Raw genomic sequence first — 22508 nt, 5'->3', positions numbered from 1 at the left:
GATTGACCCAGACGCATAAGGTCCCACCCATAGGAGGAGCCTTAAATATCCTGGGCCAATCAGAGCCTCAGGCCCCTCCCCGGTGCATCCCAGGATGCACTGGGGAGAGGAAGACCCGCCATTTTGAAGAGGTGGGACAGCAGGCTGGAGGGAATAGGCATCCCTCTGACTAGCCATCTGAAAATAAGGTAAGGTGGATCGTTGGAGGCATGGGGAGAGGTGGGAGAGCGTGGGCAACTCTCCCGCTGCCAAGAGGAGTTGGGGGTTGTCAGTTGGGCGGGAGAGATTGGGCATCTCTTCTGCTGCAGGCGAGCAGGTGGGGTGTCGGGGAGGAGAGATTTGGCATCTCTTCTGCTGCCTAGAGGAGTTTGGTAGTGGGAGACATTGAGCATCTCTCTTGCTGTCTTCTTCAGGAGCCGAACCCCCTCCGATTGAAATCGTTCATGACATTGCACGCTCTCAACAATGAAGAAATCTTTGGTGATTTGGGCTGCAGAGGGAGTAAAATCTCTTTGAGAACTCACCTCTCATATCCTATTTTGTATAGATTTTTCATTGTTGAGAGCGTGCAATGTCATGAACGATTTAAATCGGAGGGGGTTCGGCTTCTGAAAGACAGTGAAACAGAGCTCTGTCGGGCAAACCATGGATTTTCTTTTCAACACAGATAAGTTTGAATTCTTCATGTGTTGAATTTTCATGCATGTAGACTTTTTACCTATTTTCACATTGTGCTGCGATATTTTCATTGGATGTTGTTACTGAATTTTGAGGACTTACCGGTAATTGTGAGAGAGGGAGATAAATGCATCTAATTCACGTATTTTTTTCACTGTTTTCATTTGGATTTGGATGTTTTATTTCACACTATCACTTAAAGAGAGACATTGTGATATATTGGGCAAACTCGCTTGGCCTTTAAATAGTCCTTACCTGAGTTGTCGGCCCGGGAGATACTGTTTAGGGTCCTATAAATATATTACAGTTCCGATACTGAAGTCTCTTTCACATTTATGGTAATTGAGTGGAATAGAGCCAGTATAAGTATTAGATTTTTCATTCATTCTCTCTCTCCCAAGTTTATGGTAAGAGGTGTCCTCCTCTTTCCATTTTATTTGCTGATTCGTTCAGTTTTTATTCAAGTCTTCAGCAATTTTAGGTTTTTTTGCTCTTGCCTTTGTGGTAAAATACATGAGACAGGTTGTGCATGTCTGACATTCAAACTTGGATGACGATTATTTGAGTTAGATGCCGTTTCTAAAAACTGTGCTCCACATAAGAAGTTCAGCCAGACGTATACCCCTTGTGGTTCAGCAGTTATTCATGGACTTATCCTGTGTTTACTACCAACCAAGCTCTTTGTGCAGCTTTAATACAAGCTTTGTTAAGTTCCTGACTCTTGCCTAATTCATGCTCCACTTTTGTTTCTGATCCTGCCCTGCACATAGCCTCTCCATCCACACTCTTGCTCAGGATAAGCCATTACAAAATCCAAATTTGGGTTGTTCCAGTTTTTGCTATGAGGTTCAGATGTGGCCCCATTGGCTGTTTTTCACTATGTAACCAAATTTTATTCCTGGATAATAAGTGTTCTTTCTTGATTGCCTTAACCAAAAAAGTATAGAAAATGGCTATCATTCCCCTCAAACTTTGCTTATCTGACCAGAAAGTTGATATTTTGAAATTTACTTTTTTTTTTGCAGAACATTCAGATTGATTCCAAGCCAAGTAAACTTAGGGGCCTTTTTGACACCTAGGCTTAAGCAGTGGAATTTGTTGGATGAAAGTGTGTGCAAGTCACCTATCAGAGAAAGCATCGCCAAGCTTTTTTTACCTTCTTTACCCATCAAGATAGGCTCTGCTTCTGCCATAGTGTGACCAGTCTCTTCATTGACAGCTCATCCAGGAGCATCAAAACTGTGCTGCTGCATAACAGGAACAAGTATCTGTCTCTTCCACTGGCTCACTCAGTGCACCTCAAAGAGGATTACAACAGCATCAAGACCTTACTAGGTGCCTTGAAGTATGACAAATACAGCTGAGAAGTCATCAGAGACTTCAAAATGGTGGCATTCCTAATTGCTTGAAACATATGACGGCAGATAAAGACCTGAACAGTCCATCCAGTCTGCCCATTAGTTATTCTCACTAAAAATACATAATTAAATTAACGGGACAGATAAGGAAAAATGCTTGAATACCTGAATGTAAACCACTTAGGTTATAAGTGGTATATAAATACTAAAAATAAATAAATAAACGTGTCTCTTCTTTGATATTTCTGGGCCATAGATTAAAGTCCACCTGGTATTGTCCTAGGTTCCAACTGCTGAAGTTGCGATCTAAGCTCACTCCATCCTATCCAACCATCCCATTGTTTGCAGGATATCTACTGTAAAGTCTGGCCAGTAACATCCACTGTTGGAAACTGGATTCTGGGCTTCATGGACATTTGGTCTGTCCCAGTATGGCAATTCTTATATTCTTAAGGTGATTTTACCAAGTTTCCTGTCTTTAGGACAGTAGGGACATAAAGGCACACTACCAAAGGCAGGATTGGCCACAGTAGGCCAAATTCTCTGTTTGGAGAAACAATGTCAAATGAGTACCACTGGTGGACCCTCAGAAGGTGCTGATGCCACCACTGCACATCAAATTGGGCCTAATGAAACAGAGCTCTAGATAAGGAGTCGGCAGCATTCAAAGTACCTTCAAGACATCTTCCCTAACCTGTCTGAGACAAAGGTCAAAGCTGGTGTCTGTCAGAGCACAGTTAAAGAAGATTCTGGAATGTCGTTAAGTGAGGATGAAATGGGAGTTGAATGATGCCAGCTCTCTGGTTGGTTAGGGAAAGTCTGAGTTCTGTTTCTGGGGTGCTGTGGGTGCAATGCGACGAAACTCATTTTGTTAAGGTTAGGGCTCTTCAGCTTGGAAAAGAGATGGCTGAGGGGAGATATGATTGAAGTCTACAAAATCCTGAGTGGAGTAGAACGGGTACAAGTAGATCGATTTTTCACCCCGTCAAAAATTAGAAAGACTAGGGGACACTCGATGAAGTTACAGGGAAATACTTTTAAAACCAATAGAAGGAATTTTTTTTCCACTCGGAGAATAGTTAAGTGCTGGAACGCGTTGCCAGAGGTTGTGGTAAGAGCGGATAGCATAGCTGATTTTAAGAAAGGTTTGGACAAGTTCCTGGAGGAAAAGTTCATATTCTGTTATTGAGAAAGACTTGGGGGAAGCCACTGCTTGCCCTAGATCGGTAGCATGAAATGTTTCTACTCTTTGGGTTTTGGCTAGGTACTAGTGACCTGGATTGACAACCGTGAGAATAGATGATGGATCATTGGGGGCATGATGGATCATTGGTCTGACCCAGTAAAGCTATTCTTATGTTAAATAAGTTAACGTCAGGTTTTTGGTGTGTTAACAGCTATTAGTAAATGTGGAGATGAGCAACAGGGAATAGATCTCTCGTTTACAATCTGCTGGAGAAGTACCAAGTAAATTTGGACTTGGCTGGCCACTTACATTACATTACATTACATTAATGACTTCTATTCCGCCTGTACCTTGCAGTTCTAAGCGGATTACAACAAAAAGATAACTGGACATTTCCAGGAAGAGGAATACAATTAAAGACGTTGGGCCTAATACATCAAAACGATAGCTGGACGTTTTCAGGAAGAGGAATACAGTTAAAGGCGTTAGGTCTAAATCACATTTTGAAGGGAGGATCCTAAGAGGGGAGAAGAGTGGGGTTAGGAAATTGGGATGAATTTTTTGAATAGTATGGTTTTGATTTCTTTTCGAAAAGCTTTGAGGTCAGTTGAAGCTGTCAGTAGGTTGGTGATGGAGGGGTCCAATTTAGCTGCATGTGGGTTAACATTTTTTGTACTCTGTCGAGGGGATTCTCAAAAGTTTATTCAATAGTGGTGCCTATTATCAAACATTTCTGTTCCTCCTCTTCCAGAATTGCCCCTAAACAAAACAAAAATGTTCCCATATAGGGAACTTATGCTTTTTCGTGTTATAATTTCTACATCATAATCATTGGTCCTTTAAATATTCTGGATTAATGAGACAAAACCAACATGGATTTAGTCAAGGGAGATCTTGCCTCACCAATCTACTACATTTCTTTGAAGGAGTGAATAAACATATGGATGAAGGTGAGCTGGTCAATATTGTATATTTGGATTTTCAAAAGGCATTTGACAAAGTACCTCATAAAAGACTTGTGATGAAATTAGAAAGTCATAGGATAGGAGGTAATGTCCTATTATACATTAAGAACTGGTTAAAAAATAGAAGAGAGTAGGATTAAATGGTCAGTATTCTCACTGGAGAAGGGTAAATAGTACATTTTCCCAGGAGTCTATGCTGGGACTGCTTCTTTTTAACATATTCATCAATGATCTAGAGATGGGAATAACTAGTGAGAAGATTAAATTTGCTGATGACACAAAGTTGTTAAATCTCAGGAGGAGTGTGAAAAATTGCAAGAGGACCTTGGGAGACTGGGCGTCAAAATGACAGATGACGTTTAATGTGAGCAAGTGCAAAGTGATTCATGGGGATAGAAGAATCTATATAGTTATGTGTTGCAGTGTTCCACATTAGGAGTCACCACCCTGGAAAAGGATCTAAGTGTCATTGTTGAGGATACGTTGAAACCCTAAGCTCAATGTTTGGCGGCTGCTAAGAAAGCAAATAGAATGTTAAGAATTAAAAGGAAAGGAGCAGAAAACAAAGATGAAAATGTGTTAATGCTTTTGTATCGCTCTATGGTGCAGCCACATCTCGAATACTGTTCTGATCGCTGCATCTCAAGAAAGATATAGCGGAATTAGAAAAGGTATAGAGGATGGTAAAGAAAATGGTAAAAGGGAAGGAATGACTTTCCTATGAGGAAAGGGTAAAGCTCTTCAACTTGGAGAAGATGTGGCTCAGGGGAGATATGATAGAGGTCTATAAAATACTAAGTAGAGTGGAGCAGGTAGATGCGAGTCATAAGAACATAAGCAGTGCCTCTGTCGGGTCAGACCACAGGTCCATCCTGCCCAGCAGTCCGCTCCCGTGGTGGCCCAAAAACAGGTCAAGACCTGTATGAATTCCCATTTAAGTCCTGCCTTCCTATCGAAGTCCTAGCCCTCCGGTCTACACATGCACGACCAGGTTGGTTTACTCATTTCCTGGTTAACTTCCTACACCCGTGTTACATCCCAGCTCCTCCCTCAGTATCCCACGATCCCTCTATCCCTCAGGAATCCATCCAATCCCTGCTTGAATCCCTGTACCGTACTCTGTCTGATCACTTCCTCCGGTAGCGCATTCCAAGTGTCCACGACCCTTTGGGTGAAAAAAAACTTCCTTGCATTTGTTTTGAACCTGTCTCCCTTCAGTTTCTCAGAATGCCCCCTCGTATTTGCTGTCCCCTTCAGTCTGAAGAATCTGTCCCTATCCACCCTCTCTATGCCCCTCATGATTTTGAAGGTCTCTATCATATCACCCCTGAGTCTCCTTTTCTCCAGAGAGAAGAGCCCCAGCCTATCCAGCCTCTCGGCATATGAGCAGTGTTCCAACCCTTTTACCATTTTCGTTGCTCTCCTTTGGACTCTCTCAAGTACCGCCATGTCCTTCTTGAGGTGCGGCGACCAATACTGAACGCAGTATTCCAGATGTGGACGTACCATCGCTCGATATAATGGCATGATGACTTCCCGTGTTCTGGTTGCTATGCCCTTCTTTATGATGCCCAGCATCCTGTTGGCTTTTTTCGAGGCTGCTGCGCACTGTGCAGATGGCTTCAGTGATGCATCCACCAGCACACCCAAGTCTCTCTCGAGTCTGCTGTCTCCCAACAATACCCCCCCTAATTTGTAGCTGAACAACGGGTTCTTTTTCCCTATATGCATGACCTTGCATTTGTCCACGTTGAAGCGCATTTGCCATTTGTTCGCCCAGTCTTCCAGCTTGTCCAGGTCCCTTTGTAGGTCCTCACACTCCTCCCTGGTCCTAACTCTGCCGCACAGTTTGGTATCGTCTGCGAATTTTATAACCTCACACTTTGCCCCCTTTTCCAGGTCATTGATGAATATGTTAAAGAGTAAAGGCCCCAGCACCGATCCCTGTGGCACACCGCTCGTGACTCCCCGCCAGTCAGAATATTGACCCTTTACTCCAACCCTCTGCAGTCTACCCGACAGTCAGTGCTTGATCCATCTGTGCACATCTCCTCCCACCCCGTGGTTCCACAGTTTCTTGAGTAGCCTTTCATGTGGCACCTTGTCGAAAGCCTTTTGAAAGTCGAGGTAAATGATGTCTATGGGCTCCCCATTGTCCATCCGACTGCTTATTCCTTCAAAGAAGTACAGAAGGTTTGTTAGGCACAACCTTCCCTTACAGAATCCATGCTGGCTTGTTCTCAGTAGGCCATTCCTCTCGATGTGCTCGCTAATGCCTTCCTTGATCATAGTTTCCACCATCTTCCCTATTATTGAAGTCAGGCTCACCGGCCTGTAGTTCCCAGGGTCACCTCTCGATCCCTTCTTGAAGATCGGTGTGACATTTGCCAATTTCCAGTCCTCTGGCACCTCACCAGTTTTCAAGGATAGGTTGCAAACATGTTGGATTGTGCCCGCTATTTCCTGTCTTAGTTCTTTCAGAACCCTTGGGTGGATCCCGTCCGGGCCCGGTGATTTGCCGCATTTTAACCTGTCTATCTGTTTGAGGACATCCTCCCTACTTACCTCTATGTGCTCTAATTTTTCAGTCTGTTCCCCACTCATGAGCTCCTCTGAGTCTGGTATATTAGATGTGTCTTCGTTCGTGAAAACCGACGAGAAGAACGTGTTCAACCTCTCAGCTACCTCTTTATCCTCCTTAATCACTCCCTTCTTGTCCCCATCATCCAACGTTTACTCTTTTTCCAAAAATAGGATTAAAGGGCATGTATTGAAGCTACTAGGTAGTAGATTGAAAACAAACTGGAGAAAATATTTGTTCACTCAACATGTAATTAAACTCTGGAATTCATTGCCGGAGAATGTGGTGAATGTAGTTATCAGGGTTTAAAACCGATTTGGATAACTTCCTAAAAGAGAAATCCATAAGATGGATGTGGGGAGATCCATTACTTATTCCTAGGATAAGCAATATAAACTATGGGGTCTTTTTATCAAGCCGGGCTAGCGGGGTTAGCGCGTCGGACATTTCATCATGCGCTAACCCCTGCGGCCGGGTAAAAAACGCCTGCTCAATGCTGGCATTAGTGGCTAGTGCGGCAGGCGGTATTACACGCGTTAAACCCCTACCACAGCTTGATAAAAGGACCCCCCTATGTTTTACTCTTTGGGATCTTGCCAAGTCCTTGTGACCTGGGTTGGCCATTGTTGGAAATGGGATACTGGGCTTGATGGATCTGTGGTTTGTCCTAGTATGGAAGTTCTTATGTTCCCAAGAATCTAACTAGGAGGGAGAATCAGCTTGGAAAAGGTTTGTCACAGTGGTTTGGAGCTTCCTGAGCAATTACAAGGCTGAAAATTACATGGAGTTGGTTGTGAATCTGGTGAAGAATCACAGTAAAATGGCTGTAGGATCTAATCTAAACTAATTTAATTTTTGTGTGTCACACAAACCTAAACAGGCTCTAGGTGACTTGTAAGAGAAGAAGGGTAGCTAGGTCAAGGGGGGAAGAGAAGGGGGTGGAGAGGAAGAAGAGCCTAGTCATACTAAGTAAGAGAATATGTGCGAGGGATGTCTCTCAAAGTTCATGTCCTTGATGCTCATCTTGAGACATTCAAGGAGAACATGGGAGCATACTCACAGGAGCAAGGAGAGTACTTCCACTAGGATATACTGGACTTCGAACGCTACTACCAAGGACAATATAATGAGAATATGATGGGAGACTATATCTGGGGGCTGATTCATGAAAGTGACTTACAATATAATTGCAAATCTCAAAAAACTACTTGCTTCTAAATCTTCTGGGGTCATCTTTGTATAACTTTGTATAATTGTAATTCATATGTTGCTTTTTATAAAGACTTGAAGCGGTCCAAAGAAAGGGAACAAAAATGGTAGGAGGTTTACACCAAAAGACGACGTATGAGGAGAGATTGGAAGCCCTGAATATGTATACCCTAAAGCAGGGGTATCAAAAGCCCTCCTTGAGGGCCACAATCCAGGCGGGTTTTCAGGATTTCCCTAATGAATATGCATGAGATCTATTAGCATACAATGAAAGCAGTGCATGCAAATAAATCTCATGCATATTCATTGTGGAAATCTTGAAAACCCGACTGGATTGCGGCCCTCGAGGAGGGACTTTGACACCCCTGCCCTAGAGGAAAGGAGGGATAGAGGAGATATGATTCAGACATTCAAATATTTGAAAGGTATTAACATAATCTTTTCCAGAGAAAGGAAAATGGTAAAACCAGAGGACATAATTTGAGGTTGAAGGGTGGTAGACTCAAGAGTAATGTTAGGAAATTCTTCTTAATGGAGAGGGTGGTTGATGCCTGGAATGTGCTCCTGATGTAGGTGGAGAGTAAAACAGTGACAGAACAAAAACGTATGGGATGAACACAATCTCTAATCTATATAATAAAACCGTAGGCGGCGCATGCGCAGTCTTATTGGCGTGCTTCCATGATCCGTATGTCCGTGGCTGCCAAGACTGCAGCATGCCCCGCGCTTACTACGGCCCCACGCGCAGCTCAGTTCGGCACGGCGGTTTCCCCAGATAGGGGAAGCCGAAAAACTCAATCCCGCCTCATGGTCCTGCCGCCGCTCACGAATTCCCCCCCCCCAATCCTCCTGCAACAGCCGCTACCGCTCCTGTTCAAAGCGGCCTGCTGAGGTTCGCGGCCGCTGTAACGAACCTCGCAGGCCGCTCTCCACATGGTAGCACGTTCCCTCTGACGCAATCGCGTCAGAGGGAACATGCTACCGAGTTGGAGAGCGGCCTGCGAGGTTCGTTACAGCGGCCGCGAACCTCAGCAGGCCGCTTTGAACAGGAGCGGTTGCGGGAGGGGGGGGGAGTTTTAACAGGAGGAGTCGCCGAAAAAAACCTTCAGCCGCAGCAGGCCAGCACACGGGAAGGGAAGGGGGAGGGGCCGAACGGAGCAGGGCAGCTCAAGGTAAGAAGGGAATGGGGGGTGGGGGAAAATGTTTCTACTACTCAGCAGGGACCTGGAGGGGAAGGGAAAACCGCTGCTGCTTCTGCAAAGGAAAGTGGGGGGGGGGGGGGGAGACACAGAAAGAAATACAGACAGACAAAGGAGGCTAGGGAGAGAGACAGACAGAAATAAAGACAGACAGGGGACCAGAGAGACACAGAAATAAAGACAGACAGGCAAAGGGTGCCAGGGAGAGAGAGAAAAAAATTGCAGGAGGGAGAAAGACAGAAAGAAAGGAAGAAAGAAACAGGAGCAGGGAGAGAGACATAAAGAAAGAAAGACAGACAGCCATATATTCTAGCACCCGTTAATGTAACGGGCTTAAACACTAGTCAGAAAATAATGGTATATATTGAAGAACTAAGGCCAGTACTGGGCAGACTTGCACGGTCTGTGTCCTGTATATGGCCATACAGTTGAGGATGGGCTGGGGAAGGCTTCGACTGCTGGAGCTTTGACTGAGACTTAAGTAGATGGAACCTAAGCACAGTATTGTATTGTATAAAGAGTGTACGGTTGGACAGATTGGATGGACCATTTGGGTCTTTATCTGCCGTCATTTACTACATTACTGTTTTTTTAAATGAGAATGAAAATTCTTTTTTTTCACGTTCTAAATAGGTAAATTACAAAATTTGACTATCCTGATCACAAAAGCAAAGTTTTATGGAAATAACAGACATTTTCTTTTAAGGCATGAGTAATTAGGAAATTAACTCACTGCCCAGGAACAAATATCATGTTTTAATGTGATCAGTCATCTCCATTACATCCTAAATTAAAGTGCTGGTGCTTAACTTAGTCCATGTATTCAGCACTGATATTAGAAGACCTAAATTAAATGTGTAACTTAGCAGCAATATTGAGTCAATATCCTGGTGTCTGGATAGTTTTTTATCGCCCATTTTTGTTCTGTTCTTAAACAGGAGCTGCCCCATTTTTAATTAGAGTTGGGCTACTTAACGATTTAAATGACTTGACATACAGTTAGGGAAATTGTTTGCTGGCTGCTGATAAATGCCTTTGAATGTATTACAATATGCTTTTTCTCTCTCTATAAGTAACCCTACAAATCTTGAGTAACTTAAACTGTTAGATCACTATTTTATTCTAATATATGCTTTGGCATTCTGCATTCTAGTCTGTGATTTTCTACCTTGGTTACTGATCCTCTTCATTCTTCAGGTTGTGCTTTGACTATGAACCTCTCTCTGCATTGTCCTCGCTAATACAGACTTCTTTCTTCCTGGTTTTGATACATTTGCTCTTATGTTTTATTCCTCTTGGAATTCTGCACAGTGCAGAATTTGGGCAGTATTTCCCGTGCATGCACAATTACCTCTGTTTTGTGCAGAATTTTGGCATCAGCACTCCCTCTCTCCATCTGCGGCCTGAAATGCTGCCGGCAACATCTTTGAGCAGTCGATGCAGGTTCCTCGGACTTCCCTCTACTCTAGTGTAATAGATGATAGAATGTTTGCAGGACGATTTCGGGACCAAGAAATGGATCCTGTTCGTTTCAGTCCCCAACCTTTTTGACACCAAGGACCGCTTTTATAGAAGCAGGGACCAGTAAAGGGGGGGGAGGGAGGATTCGGGGCAGATTTCTATTATAATAGAAACTATACAACTTACCATAATGCAGAATCAGTGGGAGCCCTGAGCTTGTTTTCCTGCAACCAGACGATCTCATCTAGGGACGATGGAAGACAGTGACATTTGGGGCCATGACATCCCCTTGCGCAACATCTTTCCATCCCGCACAGCAGAACACCGCCAACTCTCCCACCACGAGGCCAACATGCCTCTGTTCTGAACAGCAGCGGCAGCAGTACTGAACAGGCCGCTTCACTGCCTTCCCCGTCGGGGCCTTTCCTCTGCTGCTGTGTCATTGATGACATCATCAGGTATCTTTCCATCTCTTCCTCCCATACCCCCCGTACAGCAGGACTCCACCAACTCATCCCTCTGCGCATCACCTTTCTATCTCTCCCTCCCATCTCCCACGTGCAGCAGAACCCCCGATGACCCCGCCAACCCATCTCCCTGCGCAGCACCTTTCCATCTCTCTCTCCCATCCCCCACGTACAGTAGAACCCCCAACGACCCCGCCAACCCATCTCTCTGCGCAGCACCTTTCCATCTCTCCCTCCCGTACCCCATATGCAGCAGAACCCCCGATGACCTCGCCAACCCATCTCCCTGCGCAGCACCTTTCCATCTCTCCCTCCCATCCCCCACTTGCAGCAGAACCCCCTACGACCACGCCAACCCATCTTCCTGCGGAGCACCTTTCCATCTCTCCCATCCCCCATGTGCAGCAGAACCCTGATGACCCTCCGACCGCAAGGCCCCGACATACCTCCATTCTGAAAAGCAGGAGCGGTGGCAACACTGAACAGTCTGCTTCGCTGCCTTCCCCGCCAGGGCCTTCCCTCTGCCACCGCATCACTAATGATGTCATCAGTGATGTGGCGGCAGAGGGAAGGCCCTGGAGAAGGCAGCAAAACAGCCTGTTAAGTGCTGCTGCCGCTGCTGCTTTTCAGAATGGAGGTACATCAGGGCATCGCAGTTGGTGGGGTCTTCTGTAAGGGATGGGAATGAGGGATGGATAGATGTTGCACAAGGTGATCTCTCCTGGCCCGGCCGTGACCCGCTAGTGGGGACCCCTGCTCTACTGTGTTCCCACCTACAATGATGTCACTTCCTCTTTCTTCACAGGTGGGACTGCAGCAGAAGGAAGCCTGTAGAGCTGGTGGCAGGTTGCCTATTGGAATTGGCATTGTTGAGGTACACAGGGTGAGTCTTAGGAAGAGGGGCACATGCAAGGCCAGGGCTTCCATTTGTACTGTAGTAGATGCTATTTGGGGCAGAGGGGAGACAAGAATGTATGAGATCCTGGCTGGTTGGGGGTGATAGATAGTAAGAAAAATAAATATTGGCTGGAGAAGGGAAAGAAGAGAGAAAGATACTGGATTGGGGAGAATGGGGAGAGAGAGTTAAATGCTCAGGAAGGATAAGGTGAAGAGAGGGTAGGAGATGCTGGCTCAAGGGGACAGGGGTGAAAAAGATGCTGGGGAGGGATGGAGTGAAAAATTTTATTTATTCAGTTTTCTATACCATTCTCCCAAAGGAGCTCAGAATGGTTTACAGTAATTTATTCAAGTATGCAAGCATTTTTCCATCTGGCTTGGGAAGGATAGGGGGGAGAGAGAGTGAGAGCTGCTGGCTGGGGAGACGTGTGCGAGAGGGAGAAATGTTGGCATGAGGATGAGAGAGTTGTTGAGCTGGGAGCGAGAGATGCAGACTTGAGAGGGTAGGGGTGAGAGACTGGCTCAGGGGTAGAAGATCTTTCACACCAAGAGGCACAGAAATAGAGAAGAGATCTTAGACAGGGACACTGAAGCAATGCTGGGTACAGAGAGGGACAGACATGGAGAAGAATGCTTGATGGGGAAAGAGCACTGAGACAAGGGCAAAGAAGGATTCCTAGACACGGGTGATTCTGACCGAGGGATGATGGATGCAGGGGGGGAAGCCCAGGATAGAGACAGATGCTGGACAGGACAGATAGGGACAAAATGTAAAATGGACAAGCGAAAAACCCCCAAAGAAAAGTAGAAAAAAAATGATTCTGAATTTATTGAAATATGTCTTCTTTCAGAAATGTTTTTCAAGCAACAGAAAGGCAAAGTGAAGCACTATGAAAACAAATCAACCAAACTTCACTAGGTGGGCTTTTACAAAGGTGTGCTGCTAGAGAAAGTCACTAAGTGAGAAAAACTGGAAGGCTCTTTGTTTTCTGGAGTATAATTGAATGAAAATGCTGAATTGTACTGAAATTCTGGATAATAAGTAGCAAAAATGTTGTTTAAATGCTATGAAACTTGCAGAATTTGCAAACTGTGTTACTGTTCACTTCCATTCATAGGATTTGTTTTCTACGTTATAATTCTACCACTGTTCCCTCTTTACAAATTGTGTCTCTGGTAGGAATAGTCTGTCATCTTCCAATGTACCCCAGACCTCGCCCTTATCCAGGGCGAGTTACACTCTTACATACAAAATATAAGAACATAAGAATAGCCTTACTGGGTCAGACCAATGGGTCAGACCAATGGTCCATCAAGCCCAGTAGCCCGTTCTCACGGTGGCCAATCCAGATCACTAGTAGTACCTGGCCAAAACCCAAGGTGTAGTAATATTCCATGCTACCGATCCAGGGCACGCAGTGGCTTCCCCCATGTCTTTCTCAATAACAGACTATGGACTTTTCCTCCAGGAACTTGTCCAAACCTTTCTTAAAACCAGCTATGCTATCCGCTCTTACCAAATCCTCTGGCAACACGATCCAGAGCTTAACTATTCTCTGAGTGAAAAAAAATTTCCTCCTATTGGTTTTAAAAGTATTTCCCTGTAACTTTATCGTGTGTCCCCTATAATAGACAGGTCACATCAACGACAAACAGCTATAACCATAAAACAGTTCAGACCATAGAATACATCAGTGACCAGCACCCCATTCCTCCTCATCTGACAGAAGAGGTGCTTTTTGAGTAATTTCTTAAAATTCTGTATATTCTGCTGTTGACGAATATACTTGAAATGCATGTATTTACCCCTTTTTCCCTTGTCATTTGCAGGTTTCCTTTAACTGTTAACATCTCTGTTCCAAATGTTGACGTTTTTGTTTTGGATTTTCCGTTTGGAATTAATAAGCTAATCATCACATTTTAGCAATTATTTGAGGAGGAATGTGCAGCATGATTGCCTTTCTCTACTACATCAAAAACCCTTTCTGCAGGTCAATATTAAGCATATATTCCCCATGCTGCCATTTTTGTGGATATTCCTTCATACAGGCTCCCGCCCCTCCCCTCCCCATCAGTTTTTAATCCTTTGTATCTTGTGGAGTCCTTATGAGCAAATGAGGCCATTATGTTTGTGCATATTATTATAAATTTATCAAGAACAACAGCGACATCTGCATGTGACACAGAATAAGGAAAAGGAGAGAACACAGGAATGTGCTGCAAGTCTGTCTGATCCAATGGAGCCAGTTCCTGTCTCAGAACTGAAAAATCCATTTGACGGAAACATTTGAGGGATGTTGGAATAATGAACTGGCAGGTGGATTTGGTCAAATTTTGATTTCTCTTGGACCTTAAAAGTTTGGAATTGTAGATAAAGGGGGATTTTTCACTTTTCTTTCTTTCCATTTTTTTCTGGGGGAAATGGCCTTCAGCTCCCCTTTCCATGCAAACCAAGCAGAAAACGAAAACAAAACTGAGGGAGGATCTGACAAACTTGAGAGGATTTTGACTAAATCTCCTGTTTGAACCCCCTCTCTCAACCTCCTGGACCCATTGCTTTCTTTTGCAGCCCGTCATCAGACCTCAGCTGCTAAAGAAGAAAAATAAATGACTGTGTTAATTGATGCTTACATTTTTTTTCCATCTGCACAACTGAAAGAAAAGATCTAGGTAGATGCAAGCCATACTTTCCCCTTTCTGTATTCACGGGATTGACCAGAGAAGGTTAAGTCCAATATCTGTAAATGCTGCGTTCCCCAGTGAACCTCTAATTCCATAGAAGTGCATGTAGTGCTCTTTGCTGACATATGTGGACATTCTGGGGGGGGGGGGGTATATCCAACTTTAAATATTACGAAATGTTTATGCAATTTAGAACAAGTTCAAAACAAGTGATTAAGCCTCAGTTTTGAAGACAGGAATCTTTTTCCTCCTTTTGTTTCTCAACCTCCGTCTCCCAGGCAAATTCTGGCTACCAGTTTCTAAAGCACTTTAATGATATGCAAATGAAACGTAGAGAAGCCCTTTCTGCTGTAGATGATTAACCACTGGAGACATTAGTAGTTCATGTTCTGCTCTTCTAATAGATTTTTGCTGTGTCTGCATTCTGCTGCAGATAAGGAGACAGCAGTTGGCACAGAGGAGAGCGATGGTAGGAATAGGTTCTCATGCCCATTTCCCCACTTTTGCTGTAATCTTCTCGTTTGTAATCCATATCTGTACTTGTGCCAGGATGATAACCAAAAGCCTTCATTTTGTTGCAGTTTTCTAAATGGTATTTCCTCAGCCATAAAAATACCTTCAATGTTATTTGTGGCTGTAAATCCCACATGATGTGACCGTTTGGGATGAAGCAGGCACGCACCAGTTTTTTCTGCAAACCTAAATAGAGAAACTCTGTGTGTGTATTGAAAAGCCCTTAAGAACGGCAATTAGCATTCCATGATATGATTTTAATATGTCCCCTTTCTGTTTCCAGCGCCAGTCCCTGGCTCAGTGCCTGATGCCCACAGAATACCATTCAGAATATGCAGTGAAACAGGCAACGTAAGTAACCATCCATCTTCCAGATCCTCACACAGTATGTCATTAGGGATTCAAATCTCCAGGTCCCTTTGCTCACCTCCCCAGCAAGATTTTGTAGGTAGTACCTTCCGAATCTCTCTGTGTGGCATTCCTTCCTCCTCCTCTCCCTTAGTGGATCTCCCATTCATCTCCCTGGTGCTAGCAGTGAATGCAGAGAAATCTCTTACTGCCTCCTGTTGCGGTTCTGCTGCTCAGTTCCTGGACCAGAATTGGGCTGTCTAAATAAATATTTAAAAAATATGTGGAGTTGCACAATTCAGTACAAATTCATGTATATACATAGACAAATATTAGTGTGCCTACCCATCTGTATATAGCATGTGTGTAACTGCATATAGAAAAATTAAAACACAGACATATATGCATTTCTGCCCCCCCTGTCTGTATATAAATACATATAGATTGATTACTACATTCAAGTGGACATTATCTTTACTTAGTACATACTATAAATAAAGATTCTCTCATCCCCGTCCTGGCCGATTACAGCTTGAATTGTGGTTGTTCCAAGCTGCTGCAGAATTGGCATCCTGCCATCATGGCTAGTGGCAGCTGAGATGGCATCCGTTCATAAGCTGGGTGACTAGAGCCATTTCTTTCTCCACGTCTCTTGGGTGGTTCTTATTTTTTGTGTGTGTGAGAATTGAACACAGTTCTGAATGACAAACAAGCCAACGGCTTGAGAACAAAATTCTTGACTCACCATCTCATTCAAGACATGGCGTGTTGTCTCTGGCACAATCAGTTTTTGTTATTTCCTCCATCTTTGGCTCTCAGTTGTTTCATGGCTCCAGCACGGTGGACATGTTTTGGGAAGACACAGCAGCGAGTTAGCATGCACAACAATTCATCCTTCACTGCAGCAAGCAGAACGTTGAACAAGGAACACAGCTCTCCTTTCAAAATTTGATTAAAATCCAATTGATTACTCCTTGATAGTCATATTCTCCATTAAAGCCTCTGCGAGTGCAGACTTCGGTCCTGGCATCACTGCTGTCTGGTGTCGCTTGCTATTCGCTCCCTGGCTCTAACTGATCTCTGTCAGGGCCCTGATAACATACCCACTGCAGTGATTGTACAGAACTCCTGCGTTGTTACTGGATGAGTGGCAGTGTGCCAACTCTTCTGCCATCCGCTCTTGCAGCTTTGTTTCCTCCCCCCTCTTCTCATTGACTTGACGTTAATTAACACATGGGTTAATTGATTTCATAAATGAAGAGTTGCCGTTAACTTTTCCCAGCGGCTTGGCATGGGTCCAAATTTTATACTGGTGCATGGGGCCAGGGCAAACAAATCTAGTCACTGCTGGCTGCTCAATAGATAAAGGCAAAGGAAACTAGTTTCATGCTATCAGAATCTTAAAATATTGCTCTAATATTTTGTGACAGAGAATTTAAGCAGCATGGTCCCTTCCTCTCCCCCTGTGTGCTGAACCTCATTTTTGTATACAGCACCCCAAATAGCACCCATATTTCATTACAATAAAACATGCTGCATTTGATTACATAATTATCTGTGTGCTGTCAAATGAGCTCTGAAATCCTTTCAAGGCAGAGCTCTCTCGGCTTTTCATTCTATATTGCTCTTGGAGCCCTTTTCCAATTAAACCATCCTTTTCTTTCCAACTTGTTTCCATGTATTGTTGATACTGAAGGATCTTTGTCAGATAATAGCTACTTTATCCATAAGTAAAAGCCAGATTTAATGTGTGAATATGCAAATTGTGTGGAAGACCTTGCTGTGCTAACAACTTGCTTTCATATATTACAGCTTTTATTTTATTTCATGAAACAAGTGGAGCAATGAGAGGAATCCATTATGCAAATTTGCTTGTATCTACATAATGCCTCTTATCTAAAATATGCAAATGAGTTGTATAATTTATGAGTTGCTAGTGTAAGGCTAGAATTCTGTCCCATAATTTACAGCATATCTTTCTTCTCTCCTTGTCATCTACTTTCACTTTGTTTCTATTTTTCTTTTGAATTCACAGAATTTTATTGATATCTTACTGATTCCCAGAATTCATAATTTAATGTATAAAAGACAAATCTAAAAGCCAACAATAGTAGTTTGAGATTCTGCGGTGCTATTCCTCTCTTCTACTGCTCCCACCTTCCATCCTCACTCCCTTTCCACTTCTACGGTCCCACCGCTGCTTAAGAGGATGGCAACAGCAGCATGTGCTTTCATTTTTATTCACTTAACAGACATCTGATATATTGCCCATAGCACGGTGGTGCCTCCAGATGGTTTACAATTATATAAAAAAGGAAAGGATGGCTGGAACAAAAAGGAGTGAAGAAAATAAGATACCAGAGAAATAAAAGGCTGAGGAAGCAGTTGCATAGAAACATGATGGCCAATAAAGGCCAAATGGCCCATCTGCAGCATTCACCAGCTCCTTGAGTTTCTATAAGCTACAGAAAACTTTTGTATGGTGGAATGAACACTATAGCATGGATAGTAGGGAGAGTCGGAATGCTGGGGGTAAGAGCTATTTGTTGAGCTCTTTCATATAGCTGACGAGTGGATTTGATAATGAGGGTTGCAATTAGTTGATTATTATATTTGGGATGGGTCCTATGGATGGTATGGTTTAATTAGGATACTAATAGTTTTTGTACAATGAAATGTTATTAAGTTTGTAACTTATTATAATGAGCTGTTAGAATTGTAAACCGCTATAGCACTTCAGTTTTTAGTGGTGTATTAAAATCAAATCAAATTCTCCTCTTCTTTTTTAATATTTAAATTTTTATTGAGTTTAAAACAGATAAACAGCTCAAAACACAGCACAGAATAAAGAAAATATGGATACAACACTACCCATGCACAAAACTCTTAATGAGACGAAATGACAAAGATATCAATGAACCTCTTAACTAGCCAATAGAGTGACCCATCCATCCACGCCCCCGAATACCAGGGACCTTACTCAGATGACTCCTGCTATCCGCCATCAACAGCAATAACTCCCATCACCCCATAAACTATCATATCACCCCTCTCCCGCATTTCCTCCAAAGTGTGTATATATACATTAACGGGTGCTAGAGTAGATGTCTGGGTTTTTTTTTCTTTGTCTCTCTCTCTCTTCTTGTACGCTATCTGTCTGTCATTCTGTCTGTGTCTCTCTCTGGCCCCCTGTCTGTCTTTCTTTCTGTCTCTGTCTCACTGGCCCCCTACCTGCCTGTATTTCTCTGTTGCGCCATGCCTGCCTGTCTCTCTGTGGCCCCCTTCCTATGTCCATAGTGTCCCATCCTATGTCCTTAGTGCCCTCAGTGCCTCCTTCCTATGTCCTTAGTGCTCCCAGTTCCGCCTTCCTATGTCCTTAGTGTCCCATCCTATGTCCTTAGTACCTTCAGTGCCTCCTAAGTCCTTAGTGCCCTCAGTACCTCCTATGTCCTTAGTGCCCCTTCCTATGTCCTTAGTGCCCATTCCTATGTCCTTAATGCCTCCTTCCCATATCCTTAGTACCCCTTCCTATGTCCTTAGTGGCCCCAGTGCCTCCTTCCCATGTCCTTAGTGCCCCCAGTGCCTCCTATGTCCTTAGTGCCCCTTCCTATATCCTTAATGCCCCCAGTGCCTCCTTCCTATGTCTCCCTCACTGCCTTCCAGACTTTGTCTCACCCCCACCCTCTGAAGCCTGCCTGCCTGCCTCCCTCCCATCTCCCTTTGCAGTATAACCCTTGAGAAGCATGTTTCCATCTTCCCCCGCCACTACCGCCGCCATGCAGCTGATCCCACTGACCCTCCCATTATGAGTCGACCGACGGGCCTCCCTGCTTCGGCAGCGCTCTGGGCGTGCTGCTTCACGGCCTTCTGCTGCCCTGATTTCCTCTGCTGCGTCTCTGATGATGTAATCAGGGACGCGGCAGAGGAAATCGGGGCGGTGGAGGGCCACGAGGCAGCATGTTTGGAGTGCTGTGGACGCTGCTGGAGACGGGAGGTTTGTGGTCATCTCGCAGTGGGATGGTCAGGTTAGAGGGTCAACGGGGGTTCAGGTGCGGCGGGGGGATGGTGTGCGATGATGACGAACTGCGTTACAGGAAAACAGATCCCTAGGCGCACATGCGCACTCCTACCTGCCATGGACATATGGATCACGGAACATGCAGATAGGAGTGCGCATGCGCACTTAGCGTTTTATTATAGTAGATGTATATATACTTTGGAGGAAATGAGAGAGAGAGAGATTTAAGTCTGTCCCCATACACCTTATAATGTAGACACGAACCATTTTAGTTGCTTTCCTCTGGATCAACAAAAAGAAAGTGGGGTTCCCTGAATGGAACAATCTTAGTAATCAGTATAGTCTGCCGCTCTTATGTTTTCAGGTGGACTTTCTGGGACACCAGGCCGCTCAGTGGTATAAATTAATATCTGGATTTTTAAATAAGAAACCAAAGACTAGTTTTCGTGACATTTGGAGCATTGCGATTAAGCATCAAATTACTGCGTCTTAATGGCCACGAATTTGGGCTTGGAGGTTGAGATGTATTGTACAGTGTCTGCATCTATGAGACAAACTTGTTTTTTTTTTGTTACATAGAGCATTTTGGACCCCAGTTCGATAGCTCTAAGTCTAATAGATGGTGGCACTGTCATCTGGAAGCTGGGACATTAGATCATTTGCTATTTTATTGTCCATTGATTCATGCTTTTTGGAAATCAATTTGGGGTCAAATAAATAATTTGTTAGAAAATCCAGTGGCATTATCGTATGATACTGTGTTATTTGGTACATCAATGAGAGCTAAGAGCCAAATATCCTTTAACAATAACATAGTAACATAGTAGATGACGGCAGATAAAGACCCAAATGGTCCATCCAGTCTGTCCAACCTGATTCAATTTAAATTTTTTTAATTTTTTTCTTCTTAGCTATTTCTGGGCAAAAGTCCAAAACTCTACCCGGTACTGTGCTTGGGTTCCAACTGCCGAAATCTCTGTCAAAACCTACTCCAGCCCATCTACACTCTCCCAGCCATTGAATCCCTCTCCAGCCCATCCTCCCCCAAACAGCCATATAGAGATACAGACCGTGCAAGTCTGCCCAGTACTGGCCTTAGTTCAATATTTAATATTATTTTCTGATTCTAGACCCTCTGTGTTCATCCCGCGCTTCTTTGAACTCAGTCACCGTTTTCCTCTCCACCACCTCTCTTGGGAGCGCATTCCAGGCATCCACCACCCTCTCCGTAAAGTAGAATTTCCTAACATTGCCCCTGAATCTACCACCCCTCAACCTCAAATTATGTCCTCTGGTTTTACCATTTTCCTTTCTCTGGAAAAGATTTTGTTCTACGTTAATACTCTTTAAGTATTTGAACTTCTGAATCATATCTCCCCTGTCTCTCCTTTCCTCTAGGGTATACATATTCAAGGCTTCCAGTCTCTCCTCATATGTCTTCTGGCGCAAGCCTCCTATCATTTTCGTCGCCCTCCTCTGGACCGCCTCAAGTCTTCTTACATCTTTCGCCAGATACGGTCTCCAAAACTGAACACAATACTCCAAGTGGGGCCTCACCAATGACCTGTACAGGGGCATCAACACCTTCTTCCTTCTACTGACTACGCCTCTCTTTATACAGCCCAGAATCCTTCTGGCAGCAGCCACTGCCTTGTCACACTGTTTTTTCGCCTTTAGATCTTCGGACACTATAACCCCAAGGTCCCTCTCCCCGTCCGTGCATATCAGCTTCTCTCCTCCCAGCATATACGGTTCCTTCCTATTATTAATCCCCAAATGCATTTCTCTGCATTTCTTTGCATTGAATTTTAGTTGCCAGGCATTAGACCTTCCTCTAACTTTTGCAGATCCTTTTTCATATTTTCCACTCCCTCTTCGGTGTCTACTCTGTTACAAATCTTGGTATCATCTGCAAAAAGACACACTTTTCCTTCTAACCCTTCAGCAATGTCACTCACAAACATATGGAACAAGATTGGCCCCAGCACCGAACCCTGAGGGACTCCACTAGTCACCTTTCCTTCCTCCGAGCGACTTCCATTAACCACCACCCTCTGGCGTCTGTCCGACAGCCAGTTTACCACTTTGGGTCCTAACTTCAGCCCTTCAAGTTTGTTCAAGAGCCTCCTATGAGAAACCATATCAAGCTATTACTCATTATGACAGGGGTTGCCATACAGCATATCATGAGAAATTGGGATCGTCTGAATTATAGCTTTTGGTGGAACTCACTATGTCACATATTTAAAATGGAAAGGGTAATTGCCATGCCCCAAGGGAATTTTAAGAAATTTCAGGATATTTGGGAGCCATTAATAAAATACTGTAATGAATAAATGTAATTTTTTCCCCTTAAATATGCACGTCCAAGAGGGGGGGTATTTTGGTTTTCTTATGAGTGCAAATTGAATATGGGGAAGGGAGAGATATGGAATCTGAATTAGATCTTGATAGGATATTAAGTGATGTATTTAAGTATAAAATGATGTTATATGATGTTACACTTATTGTAAGTTTTAAAAATGAATAAAGAATTTAAAAAAAGAAAGAAAGTGCGGTCTCCAGAATTGTACACAATGTTCTAAATGAGGTCTCACTAGCCATTCCTCTCCCTACGCACCCAGGCATCCTTCTAGCTTTTGCTTTCACCTTTTCAACTTGGCCACCTTAAGATCATCGTGTACTATCGCACCCATTTCTCTTTCATGCACAAAAGATCTTCACCCCTAAACTGTACTGTTTCCTCGTGTTTCTATAGCCCAAATGCATAACCTTGCATTTCTTAGCATAAATCTTAAGCTGCCAAATGTTAGACCATTCCACAGACTTTACTATATCTTTCCTCATGTTTTCCATACCATTAGGCTTGTGTACTCTATTACAGATTTTAGTATCATCTGCAAAGAGACAAATCTTACTTGAAAGCCCTTCAGCAATATTGCTTAC

The 22508-nt window shown here is 43.8% G+C and overlaps 1 protein-coding gene across 2 annotated transcripts in view; it reads left to right on the top strand.

Moving 5' to 3' along the window:
• The window catches only part of PMFBP1 (polyamine modulated factor 1 binding protein 1), a 561980-nt gene that overhangs the window by 48912 nt on the left and 490560 nt on the right, over positions 1-22508 (top strand). For both annotated transcript variants that reach the window (XM_033943674.1, XM_033943673.1), the window contains exon 2: positions 15480-15547. In XM_033943674.1, the coding sequence (XP_033799565.1) occupies positions 15480-15547 (68 nt within the window). The remainder of the gene's footprint in view (positions 1-15479; positions 15548-22508) is intronic.

Source organism: Geotrypetes seraphini, chromosome 4 (genome assembly GCF_902459505.1).
Source record: "Geotrypetes seraphini chromosome 4, aGeoSer1.1, whole genome shotgun sequence".
NCBI lineage: Eukaryota > Metazoa > Chordata > Amphibia > Gymnophiona > Dermophiidae > Geotrypetes > Geotrypetes seraphini.
Note: the sequence above shows the minus strand (reverse complement) of the source record. Positions and strands in the feature narration are given on the sequence as shown.